This window comes from Melospiza melodia, chromosome 3 (genome assembly GCF_035770615.1).
Source record: "Melospiza melodia melodia isolate bMelMel2 chromosome 3, bMelMel2.pri, whole genome shotgun sequence".
In the NCBI taxonomy this organism is placed as follows: domain Eukaryota; kingdom Metazoa; phylum Chordata; class Aves; order Passeriformes; family Passerellidae; genus Melospiza; species Melospiza melodia.
In genome coordinates, this window is record NC_086196.1 from 101,790,670 (window position 1) to 101,807,326 (window position 16,657).

General features: G+C 44.7%; 1 protein-coding gene across 1 annotated transcript in view; it reads right to left on the bottom strand.

Moving 5' to 3' along the window:
* Positions 1-16,657, bottom strand: part of SLC1A4 (solute carrier family 1 member 4) — a 33,925-nt gene that overhangs the window by 14,683 nt on the left and 2,585 nt on the right. Inside the window, exons 2-5 of the mRNA XM_063152310.1 lie at positions 9,597-9,639; positions 8,431-8,493; positions 3,038-3,204; positions 79-312 (exon numbers count right to left, since the gene is read on the bottom strand). Of these exons, the coding sequence (XP_063008380.1) occupies positions 79-312; positions 3,038-3,204; positions 8,431-8,493; positions 9,597-9,639 (507 nt within the window). The remainder of the gene's footprint in view (positions 1-78; positions 313-3,037; positions 3,205-8,430; positions 8,494-9,596; positions 9,640-16,657) is intronic.

The window sequence follows — 16,657 nt, forward strand, 5'->3', positions numbered from 1 at the left end:
AAAGTAAAACTGGATACAGCCAGTTTAGGGTGACAAACATACCCAGGCTACAGTCTCAGAAGTGGCACAGAAACCCACCTGGAGCAAGTGGCAAAGGCAGTGGCAAGTGGTGTGATAAGTCCTAAGAGAAAACGATACGGATTTTGCCGTGTGGCTGCAAAATAAATAAGCGGCAGAATGATTCCTCCGTGGATGACGTGACCCAGGATAGAGGCAAAGATGTATTTTCCCAGACTGGTCACCAGAAGCACAATATCTTCCATTTCCACAATCTTGCTCCCAACTAGGAACATAATGCCAATAGGTACATACCTGTGTAAATGAAATATTGGCTATCATTAAGTAAAAACAACAAGCCTTGGAAAACACAACATTTCCTGTCCTGGAGATAATATTCCCCTAAACAATCTGCTGCCCCTACTGAAGGGTAGTTCTTTATTCACCACACACTCAGATTAGGCAAATTTGGAAGGCTTTTCTATGACTCTTGTTTGGTAGATGGTAAGCAGTTAAATTTTAAAAGGTCTGTTCACTTATGCCCTCAGAGACAGGGCAAGGAGAATGCCAAAGGGAAGGTGAGTGGGAAGCAGAAATGCTGCCAGGAGCCTCCAGGACAAGACACCAATGAGGAGAGGAGGGAAGGGAGCAACAATCACATCACTGGAGTACAGACAGGGGTCAAAGAGTTGGGTTTCAGACATGCAGAAACTGCCAGCAGGAGTTACAGAGTCAGGTCATTAAAATCACAGACACACTGGGTGCCAGCTCTGTGGAGGTTAAGAAAAAGCTGTGCACATACCAGAGAGCTCAGCTAAAGGCTGCTGATGTATGTGCCAAAGACAGCAATTAACTCTGCTATTTGCCTAAAAAGGACTAAGTTAAATGATCAGGCTCCCAGAGCTTCCCCCAAGCCACAGCCATGCCTCCTATCTAGAAACATGCCACGTCAGCATTTGTTTGAAGTTTCCTTTGTAAAGAACACGTGGAGCTGCTCCAGGGGAAGGGCCACCTGCAGGCTACAGCCACACCTCTGGTCCCAGTAGCCCTGAAAAGACTGAACTGCCCTTGCACCAACAGCACAGCAGTTCTAAACACACTGTGTGAATCACTGCGGGCCCAGGGCCTGCTCCTTCCTAAGCTCTGCTGGGGTGTTTGTGTCTGAGTACCCCTGCTGATGCTGTCCACACTTCATGCCTTTCTTCTAAGATGAAGAAATACGAAAAGACCACCCAGCTCCCTAAAATCCTGCCCCAGGAAAATGTGTGACTAAAAAAGATTTACCTGTACATCTCAGGAATAAAGAATCCAATGCCCATGTTCAGAGAAGCTGATTTGTGGAATCAGGACAAACTTCAGAAGGTTTGGTTAAGCATGCAAAGGTCTGGAAAGGTGGGCAAGCCTTAAGGCAGCTCAAATCACTCAGTTTTTCCTGGCCTGCCTCTCCCTCAGTGCTTCTGCAGCTCCTCTGTTCCATGCAGAGAGCATTTCCCTATATCCCAGATCCATGTGAGCATCCTCTGTCCTCCCTTGACCAAATCTCTAGGGGAGCCTGTGGAACATCCCCCACTGAGCCTCTGCAATTCTGCCTTTGAACCGTGTTTCTGAGGAGCCTGATTAGCCAGATCCAGCTGAGCCCTGGTCCTGCACTGCTCTGAACACTGAATTCCTCCCCTTGAAGAGGGAGGCTGGAGAGGAAAGAACTGAAAGCTGAGGCCCAAGTAAGTGCTGCTAAAACACAAGAGTGGCTGTTGAACAGGACCAGATAGGAGCTCAAGCTGCCTTTGCTGCTGGTAGTGTGGTTTCCCCATTTCAAGGTATCCCTGGGAAGCACATGCAGCTTTACAGATTTTGAACAAATACCAGGACTACACAAGAGCCTTAAGGAAGGACAGAGAACAAGTAAGGGTTTCACTGTTAAGGGTCAGCAGTGGTCCCTATAATCCACAAAATAAAGGATTACATACTAACTGATTGGCTTGAAGTGCTAGCACTGTAATAAGCTGAATGCATGAACTGCCTCTTATCAGTATTCAGTGTCCAAGGAATTACACTCAAGAGCAAAAAGCTTAAGCTGCTTGGAGACTGAATTTTTCAATCCCTTATGATACCAACTAACACAGAGATCTGCCTGTGTAAAATCAGGTATTTTGTTAAAACCCTTCTACTTCTTAGGGAGAGGAAAATAGTAGGAATGAAAAATGCAGAATGAAGGAAGAAAGAAAGATGTTTAAGTATACATTTAATATATGCATTTAAAAATACATTTAATACATTAGGTATATTTACAGCTTTTTCATCAGCTTTGGAAAGGGAGTGAGAAATGTCCCACTGTTAATTTGTTTGCTAGCTATCTTTATGAATATGAATATTTTAAGGTTTGTATGTGAGGTGTTAGTACTGTTGGTTTCAGAGGAGCAGCCTAACTCCACAGAGCTACCAAGGACAGCCATGATACTGCTCTGAGGCCCAGGCTTATCCCACCTGATGGAAAACCCAACCAGGAGGCTACTCCTACCCCAGCTTAGGTGGCCTGAACCACTCTCTAGAGGTGCCTGCCTCCTCCAAAGCTGGTTTCTTGCCTAATGAGAAAGTTTAGTGTGCTCCAGCTCCTAACTAAGAGACTTTTTTTGGCATCAAAAGCTTTGTGGGATTGATCATAGCACCAGTCAGCCCATAAACTTTTCCAGACTCCAAGGAATCAAGTGAGATAATGTATTTGCTTATTAATAGGCAAGAGAAAAAAAATCAGCATTAGGAAATACTGAGTTTTCTTTCCACTAAATAATCAAAATGGAGTCCTGGAGAGGATTTATAGGCAACCCTTTGAAGTTCTCCATCCTGATACCTTAAGCTATGAGTGATTGTCTCATTACAGGGCACAAGCAAGGAGAGAAGACCCCATGGTGTGACATCACAGCATTCACTTTTGCTGTGATGAGGGATCTCACAGGAAAGAGCTGGACAGAGAGATGAAATGTGAGTTTGCTGATCTGAGCACAACACTGCAGTGCAGATGTTTCTGCAGCCACACACTCACCACATAATCCAGGTAACCAAGACCATTGTTGCCTCATTGAATGAGTTAAAGAAGCGAATCAGATCCTCCCCCTCCGGGCCAAGCTTTTTCAGTGCCACTCCTAAAACCAGAGCAAACAGCACCAGTCCCAGGATGTTCATCCCTCTGATATCAGTACCTACAGGGACCTGCAGAGACAAAAAGAGAAGGCTTGTTACATGTGAGAATAGGACAAAACCCAACAAAAGGGTAATTTTGTTGCTGTCTGATTGATCTGAAATCAACAAGCAGAGCCTATTTTGTCAAAGGGAATCAAGGAGATCTGGATGCAGCTCAGGTACAAACCTGCCTAGTTATGAGCTGGCATGGATTCACTGAGAAGGAAAGGGCCTGCCCACGTGCCCTTCAATATAATAGTAGTGCTCTCAGTGACCTGAACAAGAAAACTCCCCAGTTTACTCAGGACTTAAGTGCAATGATGATACCAAGGTGAAAACCATGAGAAAACAACGAATGTTATGAAGCAGAAGGAGGGGAGAAAGGCAGAGAAAGGCAGCAAACTGTGGCAACCTACTCCTTCATTTGTCCATGTCAGCTGTGGGAGATAGGGAACAGAAGAGAGATAGCTGTTCCCCTTCTCAGAAATCTGTCACTGCCTGGAAAAGAGAATAAAAACAGGATCCACCTATTGACAAAAACTAGTCTGCCCACAGGTCTGCTCTGTGGTTAGTCCTTCACGGTTTGCTTCTCAAAGAGAGCCAGAGCTCTCTTTGGCAATGCAGTATCATATGAACTGAATAAGTACTCTTGTGGCTACATAAAAATATAATTGTTTTGACAAACTGGGTTTTTTTCTCTCCAACTTGGCAGTACAAACATGTCAAATTGTTGTTTTATTTGGAAGAATTTCCATAACAGATGAAGTTTGTGTACAAGTTTTGGCCTTTTGGCTAGTTTAAGTGGACACTAGCTCAATACTAGGAAAGAAAATACATTCTGAGCTAAAAGTTTGAAAGTAGTATCAACTAAAAAACTCAGGATACTGATCTGCTAAATCTGATAAAACCAGCCTGCTTAAGATTGATGTTTTTTCTGGAAGTACACTGCTGGACTGGACTGTCTCTCAATGGCAGGTGGAAATAAAGTCCTGCAGGAAAGGGATAAAATGTAAATTATACACAAAAGCAGGAAGATTAGACTGCTGTTAAGGGAAGTGTTTACAAACAGTGAAGGTGCTGGCTTTTTTTATTCTCTAGGTAAAAAAAAAAAAAAAATAGTTATAGAATCTGCAATTTTTACGGTAGTTGCTTGTTCAGGGTTAAGCTGCCACTATTTATTTGATTCCTGATTGAGAGAACTGAGAACACAGATACTAAGCATGAGGTACAGTGTATCTCCAGAGATGTCTGAGGAAACATGCTGTCACACACACTAACACTTTTCTGTCTGGATAGTTTTGGCTATATTGTGTTTTTTCTGAATGAAAGCTCTAAACTCTTCTGCAGCGAGAAAAGTAAAGACAAAACAAATTACCCCCTCCTATGAACTAAACAAACCATCTGTGCATGTGGGATGTTATAAAATAACATATATCATTCTGTACTGGGTTTGTTTGAGATAGGGGTAATATGAAAAGTTCAGCTGGAACTGAATTTTACCATAATGGGCCCAAACCATTCCACAAAAAAAATCCTAAAAACAGTGAATACTCTCTTGTTTTGGTTCCCATTCTGAAAAAAAAAATGGTATGAAACTTTGCCATGAGACAGAAATTCAGTGTTTCAATGCTGTAAGAGCCCAGCATTCCAACCTGGATGCTGCTGGGAGAGAAACTCTGTACCCTCCAGAATGACAGTACATGGACCTTGGAGAGGTCTCTGTCCACCTTGCCCCCAGCACTGTGGTAACTCCTGCTGCTCCTCAACTCCTGCTGCTCAACTCCTCAACTCCTCCTCCTCAACCCCTGCTGCTCCTCAACTCCTGTTGTTCTCCAAGTGCTCACACTCACCAGCACTGCAAGCCTAGATTCTGTGATCTGGGGACCCCTGACCTCTTGGTGACCAGAAGATGACTGTGTGTGCCACTGCCAAAAGCTTGTGAGCTGTATCCCCCTATTTGCTGCCATCCTGTCCACACTTTCAGGCCTTGCTCTCCCCTTGTCTCTCACTGATTTCTTTACGACACACAACACTCACCATCACCTCCCAACACTGCAGATGTAGGCAGGAGATGCACCACTTCCCTACAGTAGTAACTTATTGCAAGAAACTTCTCCCTGCAAATCCAGGGCACGATCCTCAGCACTGAGGGAATTCTACCTCATTGCGACACCACACGGAACGAGTCCAGCAGAAAATCTTCAGCGGAAGATCCTCACAATCCCAGCCTCTGAAACTGGCAGATGCTGAACAGCCTTTTTGTACTCTCACACAAGAGTGCATCACCCCAAAGGGGCAGCCAAACCAAGCAGCATTGTGGACACCAAACAAAAACAGCTTTAATGAGAACTTTGTTCCTGGACAAACTACGGGACACGCTATTGTTTGCCTGAAATTATGCATTCTCTTAAGGAAGATTCATGGAGCTCTTCTGGTCCTTGAATCTGTCTGAAGATCCCATTGTTTTTTAGCTCTTGAAACAAAATGCTTATCAAGGAAACAACTGCTGACATTGAACAGTCCCAGTAGTAGGTGGCTGAAAAGAAAATGCAGCCATGTGATGTGAGGAAGAAGAGCAACCACTGGTTTGTGTATTTTTACTCCTGTCCAAAGAGGAACTGAGCCCCCCCAGGCTCCCAGTGCTGCAGATGGTAAAGTGAGATAGTCTGTGCCCCAGGAAGTCTTGCTGCCAATGAGACAGAGAGGATGTAGCCATAAAAGCTGGGTAAACATGAGGTGAGCATGTGAAACAACAAAAAAGGACATGGCTGAGCAAACAAGTACATGTCCCACTGTTCAATTCATCAGTGAGAGAAGACAGAGCCTAGTAACCAGTGGCGGAGGGAATATAATCAATGGAAATTTTTGCTCCACACTATTCATATGAAAAGTTGAAGGAAAATATTTCTCCTCTTCACTCAAATATTCTGCTGATGAAAGAAAAAAGTAGATAGGAATATGATCTTATTCCTCTGGAACCAAACTTCTGTCACTATGATATCCAAAAATCATACTCTTCTTTCCAAACTTAATCCTCATCTATCCATAAATACTATGGCTAGACCAGTACTAAAACTGAGCTGACAAAACTGAGATGATGCTCTCTTTTTATTTGGTCTGTTCTTCCCTAGAGACAGTAGGGCGTCTTCTGGAATTAAAGAAGCTCAGTCTGGTTTTGCTCCAACAACTTAAAAAATGTTTTGGAAAAATAATAGCAGAAATAACCTTTACATCATCACAACTGTTGGCAAAAACAGACAGCAGTGGCACATTCAGAATATTTTTTCTGATGTTACATCAAACAGGAGACTGATAGGCAGGAAAAAGAGAGAGGAAAAATGAAACAAACAATGTTTCATTTTAAAGGGCCAAAAGATGCATTTTTATCTCTTAAGGAAAAGTGAGGGTGTTGAACAAGCATTAAAAAAGTACTTGACAGCAGCACCATTTTCAATGGATTTGGTTAGCCTTAATCCATGCTTGGTTGCTACGGAGCCCATATCAAACCTGACAGTGAAGATAAATAAAAGGCTTACTCCCATTTCACTTACCCTTGCTTAAATGTCAAATAACTCAGCACTCTGCAACAAACACACAAATCCAAGTGCACGTTCCTACAGCCTCTCATACCGAGCGTGTTTCAGCAGCACGAAGCTGCAGGGGCGTGCCCTGCCCGAGGGCACACAGACACAAAGCGCTCCTTTGGGATTCCCGGCGACCGCTGCATCCGTGTCACACATCCGTGTCACACGGGGTGACCGCGGAGCCGGCCCAACGCCACCAGGCAGGGGGAGCAGCCGGCTCCCGAGCAGAGCTGCTCACCCTGGGATGCCAGGCTCTGGGGCAAGGCACAGCTTTGAGTGCTAGTGCCATCCAGCAGGCACCAGTGGAGCTGCTCACCCTGGGATGCCAGGCTCTCAGGCAAGGCACAGCTTTGAGCACTAATGCCATTCCAGCAGGCACCAGTGGAGCTGCTCACCCTGGGATGCCAGGCTCTCAGGCAAGGCACAGCTTTGTCCCTGCTCGGTTCACGCGTCATCCCAGTCACCTGTCACCCTGTGTCTCGGGGGCTGGTGAAAGTTCAGGTCAGGGCTGGAAGCAGAGTTCACAAATGCTGTTCTGCATCACCTGCTCACACACCAGGCATGGGGAGGAGAAGGTAATGAAGCCAATGCTTGCTGTGCTCAGGGATAGGCTCCAGAGTCCCTCTGGGTAAGCATAAACTGCTCTTTCCTTGATGGTTTTACAAACTGGTGGGCAAACCCCAGCTGAGCCCTTCCATGACAAATGCAAACATTACAAGTCTCCTGCCCTAGGGGAATTCAAATAATATTAAAAACGTATTTACCCAGCATCTGATACTGAGCTCAGACAGCCAGAATGAGCCTGAGGAAGAGAAAATCACCTTGAAAGTAATTTCTCAGACCAGTCTCCCAAAAATCCCACGGCAGCACATGAGACACTTTATTTGGAGCAAGGTGACACCTTGCAGGCTGGGACCCTGGGTCTGTTTCACAGCATGCTGCTTGTAAGACAACAGTAACTATTGCTGAGCCTGCAACATGTTGGCTCTGGCCAATAATAAACACGTTTGATAGCCCTGTCTGCAGGAGAAATGACACTTAGTGGGATACAGAGCATCTCTGGAAGCCCCACCATCTACATATGGAAGGTCCCACTCTACTTTGCCTACACCTACACACCAGTTCCCTTTTTGACACCATTGCAACAGTAGCCTATTTGTAATCTTCTGTCTGTAATTTTTACTCCTTCAGACCACTTGTTACTGCTTCAAACAAAATTTCAGCAACGAGAAAAAATTCTCAACCCAACAAATTAACAAATTAAGAGCCTTGAGTAGAGGGATAAAACCTCAATCTCTCCAAACTCTTAATGAAGAGTAAGGTTTAAGGGACATATTCAGCCAGCCTCATTGCTATTTAGTTCCAAGTCTACAGAAACTTATCTGGAAACATCAGGTAGACTCATCAAAATTTAGATCAAGTGATACCAGGTCTAAGAAAGCATGGCCTAGAAAAATAAAGTGTCAAGGGTCACATCAGTTGAGCTCAGCTCTCCTCTCAAGCACAGCTTTCTGTTGTGGCTGTGGGTACTCATTCAGCTTGTGTGTGTCTCAGTTCCAGGCAAATAAAAGTACTTGTTTCTTTCTCAAGACTGCTGGAAAGGATTAAAGGCTGTGAAGTAGTCAAATATTACTGATAACAATTTGTTTAAAAACCTAAGAAATGACCTTACCTTTTCCCACGTGATATTTCCAGAGGTTGTGTTCCTGAGCAGCAGCTGATAGTCTGTCGCATACTGCAGGTAAGAAAAAAAACACAACCAAACAAAAATGGTGAGGCAGGCATTAAAATTGTCAGCAAAATACCTAAAAACTAGGGCAACAATTACTTTGATAAACAAACTAGACACCTCACAAAAGCAGGGCACTTCTTTGGGCTTGTTTTCTTTCAATATGAAAGGAGGGAAGGAAAAGCCTTTGTCCTTGTCAATTCCCTGTGACAACAGCAGCACAGAGGAAAAGAGGACTGCTTTATTTCATCCCTGAACACACACAGCCCTGACACTAGAGGCATCACAACACATCCTTTTCATGGTGTTATTTTTGCACTGCTTCTGGTTTTACTCATGGAATATTGACTCGTACTGTATTACATATTCATGCAAAATGGAATGTGATTTTAAAGGTTTGCCCCTGGTTTTGATACAAAAGCAAACCCACCATGAAGACAAAAGCCATTATTTTGCTCCTGTATCATAAAGAATCATTCTGCCCTATGACAATATTCTCAACACTCTCTATCCTGACATATAAAAGTAGCATTGACAACTAAAATCAAAATCTTTTTGGAGCCTTACAGCTCCTATCCATCAGTTTAAACCACACTATGTTCTGGTGCCAGTTATCATCCCACCACACTGTCTCTGTTGGAAGGGAAACCAGGCTGAGTAATTAATCCAGCAATGGATACAATGGAAACTACTGAATAAAACCATCAGGCAACAGGTAATGCTTACACACATGGGAGCCTAAAGGTCTTCAGCCCTGTCTGTTCTGAGCCCAGCTCTAAACTTCATAGCCAAAGGATTCCCAGCTAGCTCCTGCAACATGGTCAGCAGCCTGCACAGGATTGCCACTGCTGCCTAGCATGGCACCCAAAGTTAAAAGAATATTTTTGGTGAAGGTAGAAAAGATGGGCTTTGAATATGCTTTTGTTTGAGGAATATTGTTCAAATAATTTGCCATGGAAGTTGTATGTCTGACTGTATCATGTGCTTTTAAAAACCCTACCTTCTGTAATAAATTAACTTCTGGTATTTTCTACACCATCTTTCTAGTCCTCTTCTAATAAAAGAGCCTATGCACTGTAGCTCATGTCCAAAGTCCTCACAGATCTTACCGTTTCAAAAGCTGCAGCAACAAGATTTGCAGGGAACAGGTTTCTGTAAAAGACAAACAAGAAAATGAAATATGTCATGGAGAACTCCTAAATAAATGCACCAATGTGTATTAATCTCAGACAGAATGGCTTTTTCAAAGGCAAGCACATTGGCACTGGTGAAGTGTGTAGCACAGAAGATTCTCCAGCAGCATGGAGCTTGCTTGGCTCACATGAGAGAGGTGACAGGTGCTTGCTGCCACACCTCACCTTGTGGGCAGGGCCACAGAGGCAATCACACACAATGCTGGTTTTACACACCCATTGCCCAGGGGCTACAGAAACTGGTTCAGCCACACCACCTGCAGCACCAGCTTATGGCCTCCAGGGTCAGGCAGGATTTTAGCATTGCTCATGTGATTACTCTTCACTCACAGCATCAACGTGAAGGACAATCCAATCAGCAAAATCCACTTATGAGAATGGCTTAACCCTTCAATACAGCACAGCCAGCTTCCCTGATCACCAAGGCAGAGCACAACAGCATCACAGGCCAGACCTCTCTGCAAGGACTTAGACAACACAGGTGGAAAGTACAGGCAACTCCTATGGAACATCTGAATCCAGCAGTGCCTTCACACAGAAATGCCAATCTGGCATCAGGTTAGTGCAGAGAGGACAGCATGCAAAGTGATGTACACTCTTCCTGACCATCCAGTATGTATCTGCATACAGGAAATCAAAGTCATGAACTGGACCATGCAGGGCATTCTTCCAAGCTTCTTGTGGTATCTTATAGTTGGTTTTAATGCTCTAATTCCTTTCTCACCTTAGGGAGAAGAGCATGTGTTCCCCTAGCCAAATGATAGCTCTTGGTTTTCTGTGTCAGAAAGGAAAACTGGAATAAAAGCTGATCTCTGGGGTCATGGCAGGACCACAGCTGGCAAGGGCAGGAACATGATGGGTATCAGCTGAAAGTACTGCCAGCAGAAGGCATCACAGAGGCACTTACGGTGCCTTATGGTAAGGCAACACAAGACCTTACCCAGTGCCAGTTAATTGTGGTAAAAAACATTTGGACAGCTGCTCCCCATCCTTTGCTCTCTGTGCTGCTCTGAGGAAGCTGCAGCTCCTTCCAGGCTGTGCCCTGCTAACTTCCCCCCATTTTTGCCACAGTTACCCAGGCAAACATTAAACCAGGCTGTGGTCATTCCACGAATGGCACGGAATGCGCAAATCCAAACCAGAGCAAGAAAAGGAGCAGCAGAGTCAAATCTTTGAAAGCAAGAGGGAGATTAAAATGTGGTCCAGATAAGGACTTTGGCCTTTGCATGGCTCTGTTCTCCTGCCACACAGGGAGTTTTCCCACAGCCTTGACAGCAACTGTAAAGGACATGGAACTTTGTCAAGCACCTGTCTGCTGTGAAATACCTCAGCCTCTCTCTCTCTGATGCACCACAAGTGTATTAGGAGGATTGCTGCAGGAATAATTTGTCTTCTGGAGTCTACATTCCACCAAGCATGAAGGGAAGAGCAACTTTTTCTCCTCATAAGCTGACCATGCAGCTGTCTGTCTGAAAGCAGGAGAGCGAGCTCTCGCTCAGTAAAGACACTCAAGAATTGGCCAAATAAGATCAATGGAACAGCTAACATGCATCAGTTCTTGCACAGCTGGAACTCTCTGGTGGATAAAAACCTTCAGTAAAGTAAAAGCAAACTTGCTTTTATCAGGAGTAAAATATCACATATACAAATGGGCTCATGCTGTTGGGAAAAGAAAGATATTTCTTTTCAGCTTTTCATAGCAGGATGATTATTTTTCTTCAAAAAAGAACTGACTGGACTTTGAAGAAGCAAAGAGATGAAAAAAGACTGAAAATCAACCAGAAATCAATTCTTTTTTTTTGTTCTTTAAATCAGCTTTTCCATCCTGATGAAAACAAAACCAAAGGAAGCAATACTAAAGCCCAAACAACATGGTTCTCCAATGTTTAAATGTGGCCAGGAAACCAAACCCTCCATAATTTGCACAGTATGTCAGGCATGGGCCTCAGTAACTAAACATTAACTTATCTCCAAGCATATACTTAAAGCACACAGTGAAGTGATGCCAGCAACCCTGTTACAGCAAGGCAAGGGGCAGGTTCTTACTTCAAGTGTGAACAGTGCTAAAAAATAACCTAGAGTAGAGACTTTGCTTTATTCCTCCAGCATCAGTTGCAGGACTTGACAATTTGCCAAGTAAAAAATTTTGATCTTAAGCAGCTCATAAGGAGTTTCATGTTCTGTTCAATCCAACTTCTAAGTACACCTGACTGCAAAATACCAAAACCACATAAAATAAAAACAGCTCCTCTGTTTCAAATCCCAAAGCTTAAGAACAAAATGTGTCGGCTCATAAAAAGCAATCTACAAATAAATGGCTTATCTTGGAGGCACGAGGTCTGCACAGACTACACTTATTGCTCACCTAAGATCAGCCAGCATGTGAACTAAATTAAACTTTAATTACAGGTGGGTCAGATCACAAGTTCTTACCTTTGGATGGATTTGTGCAAGAACAGCACTGCAGTGCCTGAAAAACGGGGCAAGATGCTGCGTGCTTTGGGGAGAGATAAAAGCTGGCTGGTGACCTGCCTGGGCCCATCGTGGACTTGTGCCTGCAGGGTTTGCTCCTCATGCCTGGTAAGGTGAAGCTCACCATCACAGAAACCCAGACACAGCTCTGTCCCTGTGAGCAGAGGAGCTGCATGGGGAAGTGTGGACATCCCTCCTGCGAGGGTGAACCAACAAACAGGGAAGCTGATGAACTGGGTAATTGGGCATGCAAATGAAATTTGGGCGTCTGCCAGTTGTTTTTTTGTGAGGACCAAAGGTTTAGAAGGTTTTTGTGCTTTGAAAGCCTGTAGCAAATGTGAACATGGAGTTTAGGGAAATCACCCAGGCTGTATGGCTGGATTGTTGACTGTTTCTCATGGCCCCATCCCCATGCCCTGTGCCAGAGAACACGGTCCCCTTTCTGAAGCAGATGTGGATTATCACAAGAACGTGGGGCTGGCCAGACCTGGGTCTGGGTGATAAGGAGCCCAGCACAGCAGTGTGGGATCAGACAGCCTTGGCCCCAGATGCAGGGAGACAAAACTTGCTGCACGTGGCAGGAACCAGACAGGCCAATAACACACCACCATGGCAAGGGGACAGACGTGCTGCCTGTACCCCCCGTGCTCCCCTGCTGCCAGCACCTCGCTCCACACACACAGACCCCAAATCCTTTGTGCCAGAAAAGTGAGGCACAGAGAGGCTTCACTCCCCTCACCAAGCAGGAAAGCCTCTCTGCCTGCTACAAGTTGTGCAGACAGCCCCAAAAAAGCCATATCAGAAATCCATCTGACAGCTGCCAAGAGGGACAGCCGTGTCCTGGGGCTGAAGCAACAGCTGGGCTGAGCCAAGAAACCTCCATGTAACCACACAACAGAGGGTGAGAAAGCACTCTTCTCAGATCCTCTTAAAACAGGAACAAGAAAGTAGCAGCACCAAGGGCAGATGTTAAGTGTGTATTTCCTGCTTGAATACTGTGCTCATCACCCCATCTCCCTGTGCACAGCTGGATAAATGCACCTTTCTTCCTGTGAAAAGCTGCTCCCACCAGTCAGAAATGGACCACTACTCCCCCAAAAGATCCCACTGTATTTCTGGTGTAATAGAAATCTTCAGTTTAGCTGCAACATCCACTCTTGGAAATCCCAGACAACTAAGGGAACCTGGAGCTGGCAAATGGAGAAAAGGAGGGCTGTAACTCTCCTCCTTCTCCATTTTGATATTATGGTCAAATTGCTCTCTTCCTTACAGGCCTGTATCTTTCCACCAGAGGGATGAGGATTATACAGGAACTCCTCCATTGTATGTGTAAGGGATTATTATTAACAATTGTTTCTAAATGATTCGTTTGCTAGAGCTCTGCAAACAACTTTGCTCTGGCAGCAAAAGCATGAAGGGAAATCCAGGCAAATGGAATGAAACCCTAAAATACTATGCATTCCTCTCACATTGCTTCTTACAGAAAGGTTCCACTTCTGAGGCCAAAAACCTTGGTGTTGAAAAACATACTTTTTTGAGGAAGTCTACAAAAAAATATTCTGTGTTGGTTATCTCCAGTTTTCAGGGTTTTTTTCAATGGTACAAGTCCACTTGCAGCAACTTTTATTGCCATTTGTGGCAAAATGCCAGAGCCCAGTTCGAATTCCTCCAGAACCTCTGGTTATTTTCTGTCCCAAGATTCTCCTTCAACATCACACAGCAATTTTCTTCATCTGCTTTTTGATATGTGGATGCACAACACATGCCCTGTACATACTCATATCTGTGAGTGTGTGCATTTGTTTTAATGCAGAAACTTGAAAATGTGTTTATTTATAGCAGATATTTGACACAATTTTTGCCTTAATGGTCCAGTCTGTATTTTTCATGCTTGCAAAATAAAAAATAACTGGGGGGAGTTAGTTGTAAAAGGCAACAAATGAAGGAGCAGAAATGTTCAGAGGCCTACTGAAAAAGCCCTGCCAGAGAGTGCAGGCACATGAATGAAAACAGAGTTCTTCCTACAGAACTCACTCCAGACTCAGAAAGTGACACAAGCAAGGTGGGACAGTTATCTTCACTTTAAGAACCAGCCATCAGCTTCAAACCCAGAGGTCAGCCTGTCTCCTGGGCTAACTGCAGCCACTGCCTGGACACTTTTTATTCTATTTATGAATTCACAGGTGGCATCTCCCCCTCCCCTCTAACAGTCACATTTTACTGTCTTTCCACACTGGGATTTCAGAGATGGCCTTCATGGCTGCTGGTTTGGGGTGACTCACTGGGAAGAGCAAGGCTGGAGGAACAAGTGCTACTGGAGCAGCTGGTGCCCAGGAGAGGGTCACTGTCACTCTGGCCACCTGCTCTGCAGCCCAGCCAGCAAACACAACTGATGCTTCTCCCTGTGCTCGTGTCTGCCTTCCCTATGGCTCTGAAGACTCTTGGAGCAAAGGAGGAGCTGCTGTGGGTGCTCCCTTTGGCAGCTTGGCTGGTAACATCTGGCAGACAGACAGAAAGGGCATTGAGAAGCAATAAAATTTAAACAGCTTTTGCACTTGCTTGGCAAACTGGGAAACCCTGACCTTACTGCTTGGGGCAGACATGTGGACCTCTGTGCACTCTGCCTATTAAAAAAAAGGGATTACCTCCTTCCCTTCCCAGATTCTTACAGCTAGGGTTGGATTAAAAACAGAATTTCCTTCTCCAAAGCCAATTTCACAGTTGCAAAACATGTTTTCATCCCAAAATTGGGCAAAGAAAGCCTGTTTCAGATCCTTTTTTCCACTAAAAAAAATTTGTAAAATACTCTGTTGAAATGTTCCTTTTTTGATGAGTGAGATTCTCTGCTTAAGTCCTTTGTATAAAATGACAGCAAAACATTGACCTCACTGAAATGAAATGCCACAATCACCCACCATGGAAATTTTGACAGGATCAATAGGTTCCTGTGAAACTGTTCAATTTTGTTGAATCAGCAAATAGAAATCAGAGCTAGAACAAAACTCTGACCTTATTGAAACATTCAGCCGTGACAATTGCCCATCAAAAGTGTTAACAGATCAATAGATTCTTGCAAAACACTTGATGCTGCTGTTCCAGCTGCTTTCCAGCAAGCTGCAGGTGGGCTGTGTGAGCAGGTGGATGGAGTCCCATCCTTGGGACTCCCTCTCCCTGGTTACAGGCAGGGCACAAGCACAGCCAAGCTGGCTCTCCCCAGTGCCACCTTCTCAGGTGGGGGCTGAGCCCCAGAGCCCACCACATCCCAGCCAGCCCCTTCCTCCAGCTGCCAACCACTTCACAAGCAAGCTCACAAGCTCTCTTCTTCTCTATTGCTTTATCTTCTCCACCAAACGCATGAGTAAGGGAAAACCCCAGGAATCCCAAAATTTCCTTCACTCTCCTAGTCTTCTGCTGACAGACTTAAGGAATTTTAAGATCCTGCCTTGAGTCCAGGGAACACCCCACTTTCTGGGTGCCTTTTTTAAAGCCATCAGCCTTGTGGAAGTAGCTCTTGGAAGTAACTCTTGCTGGATCCCCTCCCATGATCACTGCCCTTGGCCATGCCTTTAGGAAGCTCCAAGGAGCTGCCCACATGACAGACCTGAGATGAGCCATCAGCATTCCTGCCTGGGGGCACAAAAGCACCTTATGGCAGCTCTGCTGTCCCCTCCCCATGGCTGGGGCAGAGGACAGTGTGCCTAAGCCCTGACTAGACATGCTTAAGGCTCACTTGCCAGAAGGGAAACCTGCTCCAGCACCTCCAGCCAGACAAATCAGACCTGGAGGTTATGGCCAATGGACAAACCCAAACAGAGACAGCCTTTGGGTTCACCAGTGAGTCATCTTTCATTTGATACCAAAGCCCAAGATAAATCTTTTTTCCAGAGGTCATTTGTCCATGCCTAGATGCATGTTTGTGGGGAAGCTTAAGACTTTGAAAAGGAAAACCAAGAACTAAGCTGGTTTCCAGACATCACTGCACAACGAAAAGCAACACCTTGAATCATTACCTAAAAGACTTCCCAAAGTGATTGCAGAACCAAATAGTGACACACAGCTGAGATTTCCTCTTTGCTGTTTCTTCCTTGGGTCATGTTTTACACTGGTTTTCAGTGCTGATGGGGGACTCAGTTTACCCACCTGCAACTCATTTTTACCTCTCCTCTGAAACCAAGCAGCAGCAAAGCCTTGAAGGACACAGTCTTGTGCTACACTGAAAACAGAGTTTTCTTGCATGAAACAGAAAGTTTCATGGCCAAATGAGATAAAAGGAGAAGCAAAGAGGAGGATGCTGTAAGACCCACCTACACAAAAAGCAATCATTTCAACCCTCCAGGCCCTATAGAATCATGGCTTTGTTATCTCAAAATGAGTTTACTAAGTTTCATCACAGCAGGGACCAAGTTCAGCGCTCAAACCAGAACACCCAGGTTTTCAAGAACAGTTAAAAGAATAACACTACACAGCAGAGAGATCCTATTTCCTGAAAACCACATACTCTCTCC